The sequence below is a fragment of the Microtus oregoni genome, unplaced genomic scaffold (genome assembly GCF_018167655.1).
Source record: "Microtus oregoni isolate MIOR12 unplaced genomic scaffold, Mior012 000029F_ref0000214, whole genome shotgun sequence".
In the NCBI taxonomy this organism is placed as follows: Eukaryota; Metazoa; Chordata; class Mammalia; order Rodentia; family Cricetidae; genus Microtus; species Microtus oregoni.
In genome coordinates, this window is record NW_024543088.1 from 11,748,746 (window position 1) to 11,768,967 (window position 20,222).

Below are 20,222 nucleotides of genomic sequence, written 5' to 3' on the forward strand. Positions count from 1 at the left end.
AGTACAATTCGAGGATTTGTGGGGGAACCCGTGTAACCTCTCTCTCTTCCCCACTTGCTAGCCTCTGCCTGATAGGAAACCCCAAGCCCGCTTGCCTGGAAGCTCTTTTTTGCCCATCAAGAGTTAAAACAACCTTGTCCATTTGAGAAGAGAAGAGGTTTGAGTGATGCTCATATGGGAAGAGCCTGGGAGAGATTTACAGCCATCTGACCACCTGTGGGCAGTCATTCCTCTGCCACCCCACTGCCCCAAGGGAGGCTCCTGTCCCTGGCAGGGCTGAGTTCAAGTTGGATGGAGGGTACCTCTGATGTCTGGCCTTCTCTTCTAATGGGCAGTGTTCTTATTGGGGGGGGGTGCTTTTAAAATCCATTTATTCTACACTTGAATTTCACTTCAAAATGATTTATTCTGAAGCCACGTTAGAGTTAAATAAAACCTCTCTTTGCATTTCAGCATCTCCAGGCTCCGACATTTGCTTAGCTGCTATAACTCCAGTGATCCCGTGTTTCTGGGTGAGCGCTATGGCTACGGCCTGGGTACAGGCGGCTACAGCTACATCACAGGAGGAGGCGGGTGAGTGAGCAGAGTGGTCTTGCCTGCAGCCGTCTCTTGCCTCCCTGTATCTCTGCTAATCCCTGAAGGGTAGGGTCCAGGAACCCCTGCAGGCACTCAAGGCCTTTAGATAAAATGTGACATTGGTGTATGACTGTGCCCACACCTGTGCCAACTTTAAATCTGTTCCCGATCACTTCTAATACATACCACAACATAAATGCTGCGGAATTCCCTCTTTTGAGGAGAGGATCTGATTGGGTGGCTTCAGCGAGCCTAGAAGGCCTCCTTCCTCTGCCTCCAGGGGGATGAGAGACTTGCAAGCCTGTGCCACTCTGCCAAGCTGGAAATAGGTTTTATGGTGTGTTCTTTACGGGATGATGAAAAGACTAATACTCAATGAATGGTTTTTTCATCCATGGTGGGGAGAGCCCATGGATGCAGAGCCCATGGGTGCGGAGAGGACCATTGTAGATGTTAGATTTTCTTTCCATGTAGGCAGGAATGGTCTGCAGTGCTGAGCCTGTTCTGACACATGGGTCCTTCCAATGGTGGTTGCTCCTATAGCAGAAATGTAAACATTATATTTGAGAAATGCGAGCAGAACGCACAGTGAAGAGCTGCTTATCCTTTGAAGGAGGAATGTGTAATTCAGGTCAGCGTACTTGGTAGGAATCTCCCTGGAATTAATGCTCGATTCTAGACAGCCAACTAGTTTTGACTGTCTTTTTTAGATGGACAAAAAATGCTTAGAGACTTTAATTCCAGAAAAAGTCATTAAAATTTTAAATTATCTAGTGCCTAATAAATCATATTTGATGAAAGAAAAATATAGAGTCTTAGACTTAGGCAATTAAATAGTATTTGTGTAGGATTCATAGGTTTTAAATAATAGCTAAAAAAATCAATCGTTTTAAATGAAGCACCTGCCTGCACTCTATGGGGAAAGATTTTAATTTGATTTTTTTATGGGTAAATCAATCAAGCAGTTAATCTTTTCTGCTATTGCTGCAGTCTTTACTATTCGGTGTTAAGGGGGGCATTAGCTGGTTATCAGCCGCAGGCATTTATGTTTACTGTGTGCCAAGCAGAATTATATAAAGTGTCTGAATTATTATAAAGTGTTGGACCAGGGCCTTTTCTTCTATGCTCTAGTGCCTGGGTTTGGAATGCTTCTGTGTTAGACCATTTTACCTGCCGCTGTAACAAAAGACTTGAGCCTGGGTAACTTTTAACAAGAAGAAAGTTCTCTAGTTCACAGAGTTAGAAGTCCAAAGTGTGGCCCTGACTTCTGCTCAGCCTTGGTGGCAGCCCTCTGGTGACATCACACAGAGGATGGCTTCACGACTGGAGCCCACGCATGAGAAACTGCTGAGACAGGAAGCAAGAGAGGTCGAAGGGACGACTTCTTCCTCCTGATCACCCGGGAGGCAGCAGAGAGGAAGCTTCCTGCTCCATACTGACTTGATTTCCCCATGGCCTATGACCAGAGTGTAAAGCCCACCACTTACCAAGGTTCTTGAGGCCCCTCGTGGCTTGGCATGTGTCCTTTGGACCTTCTAGCCTGATCCATCTGTGTTCTCATCCTAGTGGGTCCATGTTGAACTTGTTTCCTTTCCTCTCTGAACACGGTCCCCTGAAGCACTGTTCCCCACCCCAGCTTTCTACATCACCAGTTCTCCTCGCAGACTTCGGTTGCTGTCATTTGCCACTCCCCTTCGCCAGCGGTGCAGCCTGCCTAGTCCCCGTAGTCACGGCTGGGCGCCTTTCTGGTGCATTTGCGCGGTACATTCTGCAGTCCATTACCATCTAATTGCCTCGTTGCTCACCCATTTCCCACTTAGGTTATGAATTATTCCTAGACAGCACCTGTGTCCTCCTTCTCATTACGGCCCCACTTCGTAGCTAAGGGACTCATTGCTTTTCAAGGTACAGAGAGCAAGTAAATAAAGAAACGCATAAGCACTGGCATTTCATTTCCCCATCGTTGACGTGACTCATGCAAGGTTTTTTTTTTTTTTTTAAAAAGTTCCTTCATTAAGATGCAGAAGTAATCTTTGTGAGACAATCCCTTCAGTCAGTCTTTGATAAAATATACAAACAATATTGTGCACTCTGTCCAGAGCCGCTTAGGATTTCCTAATGATTTGGTTGAAGAGTGAATGAGGCCAGGGGCTGGAGAGATGGGTGAAAGAGCACTGGCTGCTCTGCAGAGGACCCAGTTCAGCTCCCAGCACCCACATGATGGTTGATCTGTTACTTCAGTTCTGGGCATATGATGCCCTCTTCTGGCCTCACTGGGTATACATAGATACATGCAGGCGAATACTCAAACATACACATAGAATAAAAATAACTACTGAGGCATCTTCCCAGCACCCACAGTTTTTAATATTTCAAAGTTGGCAGGTAGAACCCTCAAGTCTTCTTTCCTATCAAGCTGGGATTGGCCACTTTCCCTGTGGGCGGTCAACTTTATTCAGAAAGAACTTGTGAAGAGTACTACTAACTAAATTTTGCTAACGCCTTTGTGTACATGGTGTATGTACTGTGTAAAGTTGCTCAGTGTGTGTTGTCTAAAGTATAAAATCGTAGCTGATGGGAAATTTGATTTTACCTTCCCATGGAGTTGGTCTTCCAGAAACCGACCGCAATGAAAGGCCTTATTTATTCCCATTCTACTGGAGCTGGCAAAAGAAAACGAGGAAGTATTTGGTGGATGCTTTTCCCTCCCACAAACCCCTCCTCCAGGGTTGGGAGGCGAGGGCGGGGGGGGGGGGGGGGGGGGGCAGTTGTAGCTCGCTGACTCTGCTGGAGTCCGATGGGGACCAGAAAGCATGTGGACCTGGGTCAAATCTGTAAGAAAGATCTTTGCAGTTGGCAAACTTGCACTTTGTGTGTGTATAATTGACAGGACTTTTACCTCCCCGCTTTTGTTTTGTACAATTGTGTTTCCTTATAGATCAGCTATAAAGGGCTTCTGTTTCCATTGTTGTTGAGTCTCATCTGGCATTTTAGCAAGACCAGGAGCACTGTCCATCCCCGGCGTCTGCATGGTCATCCGTCATCCCTGGTGTTTGCACTGCTCCCACCCCCCCCCCCCCCCCGTGCTTGTACTGTTGTTCCTGGTGTTTGCACCGCTGTCTCCGGCGTTTGCACCATCGTCCCTGGTGTTTGTACCTCCATCCCCTGTGTTTGCACCACCATCCCCTGGTGTTTGCACCGCCATCCCCAGTGTTTGCATCATTGTCCCCGGTGTTTGCACTGTTGTTCATGATGTTTTCACTGTCATCTCCTGGCATTTGCACTATCATCCCTGGTGTTTGCACCGCCATCCCCGGTGTTTGCACCGCCATCCCCGGTGTTTGCATTGTCGTCCCTGGTGTTTACACTGTTGTCCATGATGTTTGCACTGTTGTCCCCTGGTGTTTGCACTGCCATCCACAGCCTTTGCACTGTCGTCCTGGGCGTTTGCACCATTGCTCCCCAAGTTTCTCTCTGGTGTGTAGCTGCATCCAGTAGACCCCAGTGTGGTGGGGAATTACTATTTTAAATTAGCATCTTCAGACTCCTCCTCAAGTGCTCTGTCCTGCTGGGTGGACTCGGGAAGATCTTTGCAAAGGAAGCTTTCTGGGTTGTTTTATACACTGAGCTTGTTTGATGCCTACTGTGTGCATGCTCTGGGTTGTGGGAAGATGTGTGTGGATTTTAGTTCATCTGTGTCCCCTCTGAGGCTGTGTGATCCAAGGAGGACTTTTATTGCTCTGGGACCAGAAAGGAAGCCAGAGACCTGTTTCTCAGCCATGGAGAACTGCTGCAGCCAGGGGTGGGTGCTTTCCCTCCGCCCACGGCTGCTGCGGGATCTCCATGCTTGGATACTCATTTAAGGATCACCTAGGGAATGGCTCCCTAGACACTAAGAATGTGGCTGCCCCTGCTGCACAGGCCAACAGTTGGTGGGGGCAGCAGCTAACTGTCTTTCCTCAGTCTTAGGCCCCCTTCTGTCAGATGAACCAGGGGCCCAGCTGTCAAGGGAAGCCCAAGAGGGTTGTATGAAAAGAGTTGGCTGCCTGGGATGCTGAGGGAAGCATAGAAAGGCCAGAACGGGGCTGGAGCTTCCCCCAGGAAGTAAGGCCTCGCATCCCAGGCCAGATGGTGTCACTGATCAAGACGGGTCACGGTCTGTCCACCCTTGTGTTACTTTTCTGTTGCTGAGACAAACACCATGACCAAAAGCGACTTGGGGAGCAAAGGGTTGATTTCATCTTATGGCTTGTAGTCCATCATGAAGGGAGGTCAAGGCAAGAGCAGGGGCAGAGACCATGAAGGAGAGCTGACTTTTTCCCCATGGCTTTCTGGGACCGTCTGCTCAGAGCTGTCACTACCCACGGGGCTGAACCCTCCCATAGCAATTATTAATCAAGAAAATGCCCACAGACTCGCCTGCAGGCCAGTCTGATAGAGACATTTTCTCAAGTGAGGTTCCTTTTCTAGATGATTCTAGTATGTATCAAGGTGACAAAAAATGAAGACAGTAATGTTAGAAAAATAACATCATATAGTGTTTGCTTATAGGAGATATGCGTACAATTGTCTGTTAGGTAGGTAAACATCTCCTAAGGTGATTTCACTTTCGTATAAGTGTAAAACCATCGTTTCCAGTGGAGTCAATGGAAGTGTGCCCATGTGAATCACCTGCACAGTTCTCAGGAGCGCAGCCCCTAAGCAGAAGCCCTCCGTTTAGGTGAACTGCTCCACCGTTCCACTCCTCACTCCCTTTCCTGTCTGCTCCCACCAGCATGGTCTTCAGCAGGGAAGCCATCCAGAGACTTCTGGCCAGCAGCTGCCGATGCTACAGCAACGACGCCCCCGACGACATGGTCCTGGGCATGTGCTTCAGCGGGTTGGGGGTCCCCGTGACACACAGTCCCCTCTTCCATCAGGTGAGGAAGCGCTTCTCTGCTGTCTAACTTCCAGTCTGTTTCTTTCTCCTCTCTGCTTTGGAAATGATCTTAAAGAGAATAGGGTAGGTTCCATGCGGGATGTTCTTTTCATATTTTATGCATATGCATGTGTGTTTTGCCTGTGTGTATACATATACACATATATACATATGTGTATCCAGAACCCACAGAGTTCAGCAGAGGGCATCCTAGTCTGTGAACCTGGAGCTAGGGATGGTTGGGAGCTGCCATGTGGGTGCTGGGAACTGAACTTGGGTCCTCTGAAAGAGCAGCTGATGCTCTTAACCACTGAGCCATCTCTCCGGCCTTTCCTCCAGGGATGTCCTTACCAGATCTTGTACTTTTCATGTGCATTATAAAGAGAAGGAGACAACACTCAGAAAACCAAATGATACTGGACCAGAGGCCTTGCAAGCAGAACTAGGAAGCACACATTCCCTCCCCTCCTCTCCTGTCTTTTCCCTCCCCTCCTGTCTTCTTTCCCTTCCCTTCTTTCCCCCCTCCCCTCCCTTCCCCACTGCTTCCCTCCCCTTCCCCTCTCTTCTCTCCCCTTCCCTCTCCTGTACTCTTCCCTCCCCTCCTCTCTTCTCTTTGGGGAAGATAGACAGACATATTGTTTTGGGAGACAGGAAATGAAAACCCAAAACTGCTGACCTTGATAGGAAACAAGAACCTGCGTCTTTATGGGCTTGAGGCCGTTGTTTAGATATGTTTATGGTATCCTCAGTTTTTACTTTGGCTTGTTGAGTTTTTCTGGGATGACTTTTAAACAGGTGACTAGAGTCCATTAAATTTCAAGGTGGTGTCTGGATGTATTTTCTAGATTACAGATAATCAATAAAACGATTACATTAGTCAATAAAAGGATAAGATGATGTTTATAGAGGTGATGGTTTTCATGTATTCTTGATATGAATTTCAGAGTTGGAAAAGGGAATTATTCCTATTAATTTTAGTAATATTTTAAGAACTAATGTTCTAAAAATAATAGCATATATGTCATTTTTAATTCACATCCATTTAATATACACATATCCTTTTTAAGAAATATGAAGCTTTTTGAAATTTGAATATGGATGCATGCATATTAAAGGGCCCACTATATATTCAAAACAGGGCTTCTATGCTTTTTAAATTATTTAAAATTATTGTTACTATTTTAATGTATATGGGTGTTTTGCCTATGGGTGCGTCTGTGCTCTACCTGTGTGCAGCACTCCCAGAGACCAGAAGAGGGGACTGGATCTCCAGGAACTGGAGTTACAGATGGTTGTGAACCACCATGTGGGTGCTGGGAACTGAACCCAGGCCCTCTGCAAGAGCAGCCAGTGCTCTTAACCACTGAGCCATCTCTTGGGCCCTTACCTCTGAGTCTTTCTTTCTTTTTTCTAAATCAGTAAGTAGCAAATGCTAGCACAGCAATATAGAAAATTGAGCATGGTAGAATTTCACTATAGAAAAACAGCTTTGAAGAAAGCAAAGGAAGTGTAAACATTAGCAACAGAGATAAAACCCGTACCTGTGTCAGGGAAAGCACGGGGAAGTTAACAGGAAGCCTTTGTGAAAGGAAGCTCCTGGGAACCCTCTCTCCACTCTCATTCCTGACCCTGGGGGAAGGCACATGAAGCTCACGAGAACCCTCGCTCCCCACCCCCTCAGAAGGCACACATGCACCCCAGCCTCCAGAGGGCTTTCCATTTTAAGCCTGTGTCTTATGCTATCTTTACGATAATTCAGAAAGTGAATTATTCTCTGTCCCTCCCTCTCAGAGGCTATGTTATGATGTTTTATGTCACAGTGTTTTACTCATGGAAAAATAATTAAAACTGTTTGTGTATAAGGAAAGCAATTTATCAAGATTAATTAGATTTTTCTATCTCAACCCCTTCCTCTTAGGATAAAATACATTAGTCAATAAAATGATGAAAGAGAAACAGAAAGATAACATAATCCTGAAGGGAAAGTCTTTTGAAGATAATTCAGAAATGATTGTGTTGTTCCTCATGGTGTTTTCCTTAATTCCTGTGGCAAACCTGAACCCCATGTGAATTTAGAGTGTGCTTGTCACCTGTGCCCCCAGCTGACCCTGCTGGATCTGCTGTCTTCAGCATCTTCTGGAGTGTGACTGGATTCGAGCAGGGCTTTACATGTGCTGTGCGGTGCTGGCGCCTAGCTCTTGACACTGTATCCGTACTGAGAGGATGTGAGAGGTTTGCCCACACCTCAGATCCCCGCTATGTGAGAGATGGAGGGGTCTTCGGGCGTTCTCGGGGCAGCATTGGCCGATTTCTGTCAGTTTTGGAAGGGAACTCTAAGGAATGTCTAGATCATCCCTTCCAAAATCCTACTTCACTAGTGGAAATGGATCTGCAATTGCCAGTGAACTCTCTGCACAAAACACAAATATTAAACTGGACAAGGATTTGTAAAAATAGATAATGATTTCAGGACTCTGGACATCAAATGAAAACAATAGATTGAGAAGCAGTGATTTAAAGGAAAACCCTGCTGTATGTCCTTTTGAATATGAATAATGGAATACAAGTCCTTCCTGCCCAAAGTCATTCCCATTCTACCTGCTCCCTACCCTTTCAGCTTGGTTACAGAGAAAATCATTTTTTTACCTGATGTGCCTCATCACACAAAATAAAAAATAAAAGCTCTGCTTCCAGAAGAGATGACGTGGCATGGGGAAGAAGAGATGAGAACATACAAATAAATCAGCCAAAATAGTCGGTTTAGATATGGAGCAAACAAAAATATAGGCCACATCTCCACTGCTGTCCCTATAGATCAGTGTCTCACCCAGCTCTCCTCAGAGAAGCTTCTTACTGTTCTTGTAGAGGACTCGGGTTCGGTTCCCAGCCAGCTCACAGTCATTTGTAGCTCACATTGTAGGGCTCCAGTGCTGTCTTCTCACCTCTGTGGGCACTAGGCACTCATATGACGCACATTCATACATGCAGACAAACACTCATAAAAGAATCTAAAAGGGTTTGTTACATATATTCACATGTATATTACATATACAAAACTGAGACAATTTTTATACCGTAAGCTAAATAATTTACTACATAAAACAAATCTCCGTATAAATTTTTTTTAAATATTTATTTATTTATTTGTTATGTATGCAATAGTCTGTATGTATGCCTGCAGGCCAGAAGAGAGCACCAGACCCCATTACAGATGGTTGTGAGCCACCATGTGGTTGCTGGGAATTGAACTCAGGACCCTTGGAAGAGCAGGCAATGCTCTTAACCACTGAGCCATCTCTCCAGCCCCTCCGTATAAATTTATAGGCAAATTAAGAACATTGACAGAAACCGAATGCTTTGGTTGATGCCAACAAAACCATGTCTGGTTTCCATTTGCCTTTGACTGTTGGAGCTTTTGTCCCTAACCCTGTCATGTCTAATTTTGCCTGTGTTTCATTTTCTGAGGTGCAGAGAATTTGAATGGCAATAGTACTAAACCCTTTTAGTTTTCCTTAGGTTTAGTCCTTGTTTTCGTTTGTCTTAGTACAGCTAGACCAGAATTACACTGCCTTTCCCTACAGTGAACTCATGTTTTCTTTCTTTGAAAAAGCTGTCACCAGGCTATGTTGGGGCAATAGGTAGCCAAGACCTGAGAACACCTTGCCTCAGCTCTTATATAACCCATGCCTGGCAGTTTCTCTGAAGAAACCCAGTAAATAAGGTTTTTCCCCCCTTTTTAAAAAATCAAATACCACACACCGCTGACTTAAATGAATCATCAAGGAAACCTTTTGTGTTTATTACCATGCTGGAACAGTCTTCCAGAAGGGAAGTGTGGAACACAGACGTAGAAGGTAAAGAAACTGAAGGCCATGAACAGGGAATTCAGGAGCATTTGAGAAATTAAAGTAAAGGCCATGGATAGGGAATTCAGGGGAAAATAGTGGAAAATGAGTCCCTTCTTACTTTAAGGCTCCCATAGTCACTATCACATGTTAAAGCAAAGTAGCTGCAATGTGGAACAGCATTTATCTTGGGCCATTTTAAATCCCAGCGTTTAGGAGGCAGATCTTTGAGTTCAAGGCCAGTCAGGGTTGTGTAGAGAGATCCTGTCTCAAACAGCAAAACAAAATGTTATTCTGAAATAATAATGTAAAGATTTCTGTGTGCTTACTGTGTATGTGGCTGAAGGATGCCTTCACAGTGTGCATATGATGGCCAGATGCGCCAATCAGTTCTTCTTCCAATGTGTGGGCTCGAGAGATGGATCATCTTTTTAAACTGACAGTAGATTTTTTTTTTCATACATTGCATTCTGAGTACAGTTCCTCCCAGATCCTCTCCACTTCCCTACCCACACTAATCCACACCCTTTCTTTCTCTCTTTAGAAAACCAACAGGGGTCTAAAAATACACAAACAAAAGATAAAGTAAAAACAGACAAACCAGAAAAGGACAAAACGAATAAATAGGAAAAAAAAAAAGACCCAAAGGAAAAGCACAAGAAACAGATGTGCAGATGCAGACACACACATTTACACACACAGAAGTCTCCTAAAAACACAAGATCGAAACCATAAGGAAAAAAAAAAACCCAGACAAAGTATCGAGACAAAGACAAAACAAAAAAAACCAACAGTAAAACCCCTCTAAAAATAGCGATGGCTCATTTTGTCTTGACCATCTACTGCTAAGCTTGGGCTCACCCTTAAGGGTGGTTTGTGTACCCAGTGAGGCTCCTTTGGGAAAAAAAATAAGTTTTCCTTTGCAAATAGTTGTCAGTTGGAGATAACTTCTGGGTTAGGGATGGGGGCCTGTGTCCACTCCCTCCCCCCATCTGAGACCTACACAGGTCCTGTGAGTGAGGCCACAGCCTCTGGGAGTTCCTGTGTGCCTTGGTCCTGCTGTGTTTAGACGGCCTTGTTGTTTCTTTGGTGTCTTCCATTCCCACTGGCTCTCTCCACCTCATGTTCTACAGAGTTCCTTGAGCCCCGAGGGGAGGGATTTGAGGGAGATGTGATCTCTGAGTGAGTGTGGACCTCTGCCCTTGTTCCCATCACCGCAGGAGGAATGAGCCAGTCAGTCTTAATCCCTGGGAAGCCATAACACTGTGCTCTTTGTGCAGGCTCGGCCAGTGGATTACCCCAAGGACTACCTCTCCCATCAGATTCCTATATCGTTCCACAAACACTGGCACATTGACCCGGTGAAGGTGTATCTCACGTGGCTGGCACCCAGCGAGGAAGACGGCGCCACGCAGGAGACACAGAAGGATCCACGAGAAGAGTTATAGAACAGAACCTGGGAGGAGCCGAGAGAGAGTCACCCTTTGTGCCGAGCTGTGGTCCAGCTGCTTGGGTATGCCACATGAAACAGACACTTCTCAGCCTTCGTGGAAATAGGGTATTTTTTGATGGGTGGACTCGGGGGAACCTGGGGAATTCTTTGTTTTGAGTGATGTCGTTATTGTAACACAGTGATTACTGTGCCTCTTTTTTTCTGGGCTATGACTCAACAGCTTTGTGACTGTCACAGGAAATAAATGGTACCCAAAGTCCTTTTCTGTTCTCTTCATCGTAACGGGGATTCTAATACAAGAATGTGACCGACTGTCATGCTATATAAACATTGAGTCTTTTGATATGGATAGTGCTAGTGGGATGAACCTTTAAGCCAGCAGTTCTCAACCTGTGGATTGCGACCCCTTTGGGGGTAAAATGACCCCTTTACAGGGGTCACCTAAGACCATCAGAAAAACACAGAGATTTACATTACAATTCAAAACAGTAGCAAAATTCCAGTTATGATGTAGCAACGAAAATAATTTTGTGGTTGGGGGGTCACCACAGTATGAGGAACCGTATTAAAGGGTCTCAGCATTAGGAAGATTGAGAACCACTGCTTTAAAGGGTCCTGTTGATGATGGAAATTAGTTCCCGGGAACTCAGTAGGAATGAGGTACTAAGGCTGATTCATAAAACGTAAAAGTCATTGTGAAATCCCCTCGCTTGTACAATCATGGTTGCTGTGTGTTACCTCCTCTGCTGGTTACACCCCAGAAATAGAGACTCGAGAACAGCTACTGACGCTCTCCCGGAAGTCCTCTGCTGTAGCGAGTATCAAGTGTCGCCAGGAGTTCAGATGTCGGGCCCACAGGTCTCATCTGTGTCAGCAAACCCCGTGGTAGTCCGAGGATTCTGTGGGAGTCCGAGAATCCCGTGGGAGTCCCAGGACCCCGTGGGAGTCCCAGGACCCCGTGGGAGTCCGAAGATCCCGTGGGAGTCCCAGGATCCTGTAGAAGTCCGAGGATGTGAGCTGCACCGGGAGCTGGAGTCATGCGCGCTTTTCTCCGAGTCTTCCTTAATAACTTGCTTCTGGCTCAGGATCAACAGCGTTCACTCTGGCCGCTGCAGCTTGGACCTCATGGAAGGACAACATGGTGTTTGGCAATTTCCCTGGGTTCTTAAGTAATGAAATGGAATAGAATGTTTTGAAGCAGCCTTCATTTCCAAACCATACCTTTTAAAATGTAGTAGTTTAACAATTCAGTATTGATGTATAAGAAACACTGCGTGTTAACATTTAAAGCGAGATGACTGTGTTATAAGAAGGTATTTGCACATTGATTTGATCTTGAGCTCCTAAGTTTTGTATATTGCAATGCTTTCTGTTTCCAGTCCTCAGTTCATTAACCTTGCTTAGAAGGCTTCCAAACCCCACAGGTTTAAAGCCATACCACCAGAAGTTCCTGTGTGTTTATTTTTTTTTAATATTGTGTATTTCCCATGTAGCTTACCTTTGACTCGTGTCCAAGTTCCTGCAACAGTGTTTGTCCTTCTTCCCAGCATCATTAAGTATCGGGACTAGTGTATAGCAGCCCTGTACCTGCTACTTCTGGTCTCTGGCGGAATGCACTGCGCTCTGTCTGTGAGAACTAACTTTGTGGTCCAGCCAGCAAGTGGACTGGGGTCAGTTGTGTGAACGTAAAGGACCGTCAGGGTTTCTGGGTGTTGTGCTGAGGTTTCCAGCATCGTTGCTATCACGGCTGTGAGTGTGACCATTGCTGCCATAGTACTTGACATTGCAATATTAGCAATGGGGGACCTGACTGCTACTCCAGTGCAGTGCAGGGAAGTCCTCAGTCATCCCCACTCCTGTCTGCCTCTGCTCATGCAATATCCCCAGCCAGAGAAGAGAGTTCCCTTTAACAGGATGGAAGCTGTGTGTCTGAACATGAAGACCTGAGTCAGCCTTTCCTCTCTGTTGTGACATGTGCCTTCATCTGGCTCTGGAGATTCTTCCCCGGTATGTCTAGATGGGTGGTCAAATTTCTTTCCTCTTTGGAACCACAGAAGTCTAACCATGAATAAAACCTCTTCAGCTTACTTCTGATTTTGCATTTTTATCTATTAGTTGAGGTCAGAGGAGGAGTGGGGAGGAGTGTGCAGGACAGGCATTGAGAAATTGGGAGCACGTGCAGATCAGTAAGACAGTCAGTGCCCGCTAACCGCTTTAGGAAAAGGCAACAAAGTTAAAAACATGGCTATAAAGTTAGTATGCTTGGATATATAGCAAATGACAAGCCCTATTTGAGCACCGAGTGAGAATTGATGTCTAAAAAAAAAAAGCAACCTTAATCTCGAGCCTGGATTTTTCAGGGTACATACTATCCTCTTCGACATTCTTTTTCTCTTTAAGGATTTCTTTACCACTGGATATTTTTATCCTGAGGATTTAGCACCGAGGATTTATGTGTGAATTACCTGGTAGGCCATTTTTTCCTTTTAAGCCATTTCTCATGACCTAGCACATTGCCCGGCGGTGTAGGATTTTTTACATCTTACAGCTAAATCGGAAGTCGAGACTCAAAAATAACCTTTGTCGAATACTTGGAAACATAATCACGTGCCAGCCTGAGTAATGGTGCCATGCAGGGCGTGGAAATGCCAGTGTTCTCTGCGCGTCCCAATTGATTGAAGCCATTCAGCGCTTCTGCCTCCCTTGTTGTTATGGATGTGTGTGGAGAACTCAGATTCACAGTGCGGTAGACATTTGTAAGAATGCCTGTGGTGCTCGCATTCATAAAGATGTCATTTCTGCGGAAGAAAATCAATCATTACCCCATGAAGTACGCTGTACCAGACTTACAAGAGTGCCCTTTCCCCCACTCACTGCCTTGTTCCTGCCATCTCTGAATGACTGGCATGAAAAGGTGCTATGATTTACGTCCCCGAGCCCTCTAAACAAATCACCTGTTAAATGTGTTTTTCCTCCATTCTATAGAATAGAATAAAAAAGGCTTTGTTTGTCGTATGGTTTGGTCTGTGTTCTCTCTTTAAAGGCTTGGATATTCCAAGCGGGGGGAGGATGATGCTCAGGAATAAGGTTCGTTGACAAAAAGCTGGCTTCTGAGATAGTATCACTGTAAACACCCTCGCAGCCCAGGACTGGAGGGGGAGCTGAGCAGGCTGGGTGAGGCTTGGGGGTTCTGTGGAGGGGATAGTCGGAGGGTCTGTCTGAGAAGGTGACATTGGGGCAGAGATCTGAAAGACCAAGGCAGCTGAAACTTCACTTGTGGATACAGTGTTATGAGCCAGGGGGACTAGGTACAGTGCAGGCCTCTGACATGGAAGCAAGTGGGGGCTGTTCCTCAGCCACCATTGTCGTGCCATGAAGGGCAGGTGATGGCCAGCCCTCAGTTGGATGTGGAAGTCTGGGGCTCAGTGAAGCCATTGAAAACCACAAGCATTTTAAAAGTTACTTTCTTTTTAAGTTATGTGTAGTGTGTGTCTGTGCACGTGGGTATGTGTGTGTGAGTGTAGCGCTCTCTCATGAAGGCCAAAGGCATTATTACATGCCCTGGAGCTAGAATTACGGACAGTTGTGAGCCTCCTGACATCAGTGCTGGGAACTGAACTCGGGTCATCTGGAAGAGCAGCTAGTGCTCTTAACCCCGAAGCCATGTCTCCGGCTAGACCAGGAGCCTTTGAAAGGCTTTGCCATCTCAGGCATGGATAGGATAGGCTGCAGAGAAAGCAGAGTGAAGGAAGGAGACACATTGTGTTTCTGTGACGTGGGTGCTGGATGCTAGGGGTGTGTGGTAAGGGAAGCCTTGGGAGGTATTTCAAGATGCAAATGTTCCTTTGCATTCAGGCTGCCAAGAGGTCCATTAAGAGGGGACAGAAGTGACTCTGCGTCAGTGGCTTGGAAGTCACTAGTGACTGGACACACCTTCTCCCAGACAGTGAGACAGGCACAAGCACAAGTTGAAGTTGGAAACAATTGTAAACCTCTCTGTCTCTGTCTCTCTCTGTCTCTGTCTCTGTCTCTCTCTCTCTCTCTCTCTCTCTCACACACACACACACACACACACACACACAATTCTGGGTTTGTTTAAAGTCAAGAGGACGAAGATGACTCAGACATGAGGTTTTTGGAGTTTGGTTTTCTTGATGGAAAGTCCATGACAGTATTCCAGTAGAGGGTAAGGTCGACTTCCCCGGCCGTGTTAGTGAATGGAGCTGGAATTCAGGGCTCTGGGTTTGTGGGGATCTGGCTGCCAGGAGAATCTACTGAGCAGCGGAGAACGGCAGCAGATAGAGAAAGACTCACTGCAGTGACTGTGGGCCGTTACAGCTGTTCACGTCTGTCACATTTGAGACACGCCTCTGCTGTGTTTATTTTTGTAACGTGTGCTTTTGTGTAAAGCAGCCTTCTGAGTACTCCGAGGGAAACTGCCCCATATCACAGTCCCTTTACACATCACAGGCGTGCAGTCAGCAGCAAGTGGTGGAACTAGGTTTGAATTGATTTTTATCTTATGTGGAGATGACTCTTTTGCCTACTTGGATATCTGTGTACCACATGTGTGCCTGGTTCCCCTGGAGGCCCAAAGAGGCCATCAGATCCCCTGGAACTGGAGTCACAGCTGATTATGAGCTGCCATGTGGGTGCTGGCAACTGAACCCAGGTTCTCTGTGAGAGCAACCAGTGCTCTAACCACTGAGCCACCTCTCCAGACCCAGAGCTAGATTTTGAACTTAGTCAGGCATTTTGGCTGCAGAGTGTTTGTGTTTAAATCCTTCTGCAGTCTATCAAGAACGAGTAGACTTTCCAGACTGAATGTCTGCCTACTTCTAAATGCCAGCTCATGGGAAGATGAGGAAGAGATCACAAATTAACCCCACACACTAGAGATGATTAAGCAAAGTATGATTATTTATTGAATGAGTTGTAGGACTACTATGTGCTGTCAGATTAAGACAATAAGAAGCAAGCTACTTGAGAATAGGAAACATTCGTTCTGCCACTGTGGAAAAGGTACACTGGTGGTGGGGAATGTGCTTGTCCCCCTTGACGTCACAGGTTCACTCTGTCTGTGCCTTAGTGAACTCAGTGTGCACACCAGGACCCAGGAACCTGAGTATTCACAGTGGCGTTGGCTCTTTCTGAGGCTGGGAGCTGCATCTAGCCTATGTGTCTATTGCTTTGAAAGAACAGGTAAATAAATTTGTGGCATATCTTTGTGACACCTGCACATCTTCACAGAGCAGGGACTCACATGAGTGACCTACGGGTACAGGAGACATCACCATGTAGGCCACATTAAACCATCAAAGAATAAGATTTACATAGGATTTCAGTGATGTAATTTGAAGTCACAAAAATGGAAAAAGTGAGCGTCGTGGCACATGCATATCTTTAAATATATATATACACGCATATGTATATACATATATACATACACACATACATAACATATGTACAAACAAAAACGAGAAAATATAAGCACAGAGTTCAAGATGCAGGTTGCTCACGGGAAAGAAAGGGAGAAAAGCTAAGCACCGAGAGACACAAAGCGGGCTCGGAGGTAATGCCACTTCTGGTTGTTAAACACGTTGGTGTGTGTATCAGTTACTTTTCTGTTGCTGTAATAAAACCCCACATCCAAAAGTGGTTTCTAAAAGACGTTTATTTGGGCTTAAGGCTCCAAAGCGAGAGCTCACAATGGTGTGAGCAGCTTGGCAGCAGGCAGCCAGGGCAAAAAGTTAAGAGATCACATGCTCAACAGCAAAGGTGAAGACTTTCTCCAGCAAGGCACCAGTCACCAAACTGTGCCACCAGACTGGGACCTGGCCAAGGCAGTGGGTGGGTGGGCACAGGGACAGGATGGGGGGATGGGGACAGAGGGGGCAGGGAGACAACATTTCTCATTTGGGCTACCACAATTTGTACACAAATGGTTGCCTCATAAATATTTTCTTTTTTTGAAATAACTTTTTGTTTATTTTTATTGCTTATTTGAGAATCTCACATCATGCACCCCAGTCAAGTTCACCTCCCAGTCTTACCATGTCAGCCACTCCAACACCACCCTATTTCCCACAAAAAAAAAAAAAAGCCAATTTTGTATTGTCCGTATATTCACTTGAGCATGGTCAAATTCCTGGTGGCACTCCCCCCAAGGGAGAATGAATCTTTCCATCTGCATGCATGCCAGAAGCCCCAGCTGAGGAGAGCTGACTGGTGGGCTGAGTTGGGCGGGGCTAGTTCTCCCATGCCCTGGGACATTAACATGGCCTCAGGCAGCAGCCTGGACCACTGCAGGCATCCAAATGGGTTTCAGTGGTAACAGGGGCTGCAGATTTTACAAGGCCCTTGACTGTAACTGTATCAGGATCACTGACCCACACATAACTTCACGGCTGTACAACTGTGAGCCTCAACATGGTCTCAGATACACATGCCACTCACGTCAGCATGGCTTCCTAAGACCGTAAAGCCTGAGGACATCGCCAAGGCACTGGGCAACAGCACAGGACATACATCCACATGGATCTCAAACCTCATCACGGTCTCGGGCAGCAGCCTGGACCACCAACACCAATATGGCCTCCGGTGCTCTGTTGGACCACGGTGGTCCTTCAAGGAGGTCCAAACCAGAAAGTGAATCTTTCCTCATCTCGGGACTCCGTCGTTGCCCAGAGCCAGGGAGAATCCCGTGGCTGGGTGGCAGGTTCCGAGACCGAGGTTTCATCTGCATGAGCTCCAGGCCGGTACACGCCACCCCACCGATCTTCCTGGGCAATGGCAGCGTGTCAACCTCCGCCCTCTCTCACCCGGCACTGCCATCACAGCTCCAGTTCGGCCGCTCTCCCTGGTGCATATACTGCTCCGTTTTTCTGTCTTTCCCACCTCCTCATCACATACTTGTTTGTCCTAGTGGGCGGTTGTCGTAATGGGACCCACGCATCCACTTAGGGGGCACTTGGGTGCCTTCCACCCACCCCACCTTATAAATAGTTTTAATACTGAGTAAACAAAGTCCAGCCAGGGAAGCAGGTAGGCAAGCTTCAGATCTTTACTCTGCCTCCTCTCCTCCAAACCCAACCCCCCAGTGTGGTGGTTTGAAAGAAAATAGCCCCCAAAGGGAGGCATACCATTAGAAGGTTTGGCTTTTGTTGGGGTGGGTGTAGCCTTACTGGAGGACGGGTGCCATTGTTAGGGAGGGCTTTGAGGTCTCCTATGTGCAGGATCCCACATAGTGTCTCAGTTGGCTTCTTGTTGCCTGTGAGATGTAGGACTCTCAACTCCTTCTCCAGCATCATGTCTTCCTGCACACCACCATGTCCCACCGTGATAATAATAGACGAAACCTCTGAACTGTAAGTCACCCCCAATTAAGTGGTTTCCTTTATAAGACTTGCTGCGTCTCTTCACAGCAGTAGAAACCTTGACCAAGACACCAGTCCCATCCTCATCTCTATGGTAAACTACCTGTTGTGGCCGGTCCTCACTCTCTGCCACCATTAGACTGGACCAGAAGAGAAAGTTCCCTTAGCATATAATGATCAAAATACCAAACTGAATAAAGAAATAATATTAAAATCCACAGGGAAACAAGACCAAGTGACATATAAAGGCAGACTTATTGGAATTGCACCTGACTTCTCAAAGGAGAGTCTAAATGCAAGAAGAGCCTGGGCAGATATGTGGCAGACTCTAAGAGATCATAGATGCCAGACCAGGCTACTATACCCAGCAAAACTGTCAGTCACATAGGAGAAAGAAATAAGACAGTCCATGATAAAACCAAATTTAAGCAATATTATTCTATAAATTTAGCTCTAAAGAAGGCACTAGAAGAAAAAAATTCCAACATAAAGAGGTTAGCCACACCCAAGAAAGCACAAGGAATAAATAATCCCAGACCAGCAAATCAAAAGAGGGGAAACACACACACACACACACACACACACCACTGCCACCACCACCACCACCACAACAACAGTGATCAGAAAACACTGCTCGTTGTTGTCTCTCAATGTCAATGGTCTCGACTTTCTAGTGAAGACACAGACTTAGAGAGGATGTGAAAACAGGATTCATCCTTCTGCTGCATCCAAGAAACACACCTTAACATCAAGGATAGACACCAACTCAGAGTAAAAGGGTCGAAACAGATGATCTAAGCAAATGGACCTATGGAGCAGTCTGGGGTAGCCACTTTTAATATTTGATGAACAGACTTCAAACAAAAATTAATCAGAAGAGCTAGGGAGGGACTCTACATACTCAGAGGAAGACTCCATCAAGATGTTGCAATTCTTAACATCTATGCGTCAAACACAAGGGTACCCAAGTTCACAAAAGAAACACACTACAGCTTAAAATTACAGATTGACCCTCACACATTGATAGCAGAAGTCAATACCCCACTCTTGCCAAAAGACAGGCAATCTAAACAAAAATGTAAATATAAGCCGGGCGGTGGTGGCGCATGCCTTTAATCCCAGCACTTGGGAGGCAGAGCCAGGTGGATCTCTGTGAGTTCGAAGCCAGCCTGGTCTACAAGAGCTAGTTCCAGGACAGGAACCAAAAAGCTACGGAGAAACCCTGTCTCGAAAAATCAAAAAAAAAAAAAGTAAATATAAACACCAAGTCAGCCACAAACTCTTTGATTTACAATGGAGTTCTACTCGCAAGATCAGCTTGGAGCAGTGGCGACACAAAGCTTGTGGGAGTAACCAATCAATAACTGATTTTCCTTAAGGTCCATTCCATGAGATGGAACCCATACCCAACACTGTTTGGGTGACCAAGAACCCAAAGAAAGCCCAGAGACCTAGGGTAAAACCAAACACTACTGTTCAAACAAACAAACAAACAACCTAGAGCCATGAAATGACTCCTAATGACACTCTGCTATACCTACAGATCGGAGCCTTGCTCAGCCATCATCAGAGAAGCTTCCTTCTGTATCAGATGAATACAAATACACAGACCCATAGCCAGACAGGATGCAGAGAGTAAGAGACCTTGGAACACTCATCCATAAATGGGATGTCTTTATGAAATCCCCACCCCTGCAGGGCTCAGGGAACCCTGAGGAAGAGGAAGCAGAAAAAGCATAAGGGCCAGAGGGGATGGAGGACACCAAGAAAACAAGGCCCTCTAAATCTATAGGATTGGTGCACATGCAAATCCAAGGAGACTGGGGTAGCAAGCTCAGGGTCTGCACAGGTCTGCACCTGAAGAGAGTCTAGAGCTGAAGGGAGAAGTGGGCACATACCTGCATCCCTAACCTAGATGCAATCTCCAATTGATGAGCACTTGGAAAACAAAATTTTCACCCAAGGGCGTTCTATTGAAAAAACAAACTACTCTTAAAGGTAGGCTGAATGTTCTGTAGTAGATGCCCTACAGAGAATGAACCCAACAGCATCTT

General features: G+C 46.0%; 1 protein-coding gene across 1 annotated transcript in view; it reads left to right on the forward strand.

Moving 5' to 3' along the window:
- B3glct (beta 3-glucosyltransferase) overlaps positions 1-11,279 on the forward strand; it is an 85,389-nt gene extending 74,110 nt beyond the window's left edge. The window contains exons 13-15 of the mRNA XM_041678321.1: positions 454-573; positions 5,351-5,495; positions 10,620-11,279. Of these exons, the coding sequence (XP_041534255.1) occupies positions 454-573; positions 5,351-5,495; positions 10,620-10,787 (433 nt within the window). The 3' untranslated portion in view covers positions 10,788-11,279. The remainder of the gene's footprint in view (positions 1-453; positions 574-5,350; positions 5,496-10,619) is intronic.
- Positions 11,280-20,222: the final 8,943 nt, after the last annotated feature.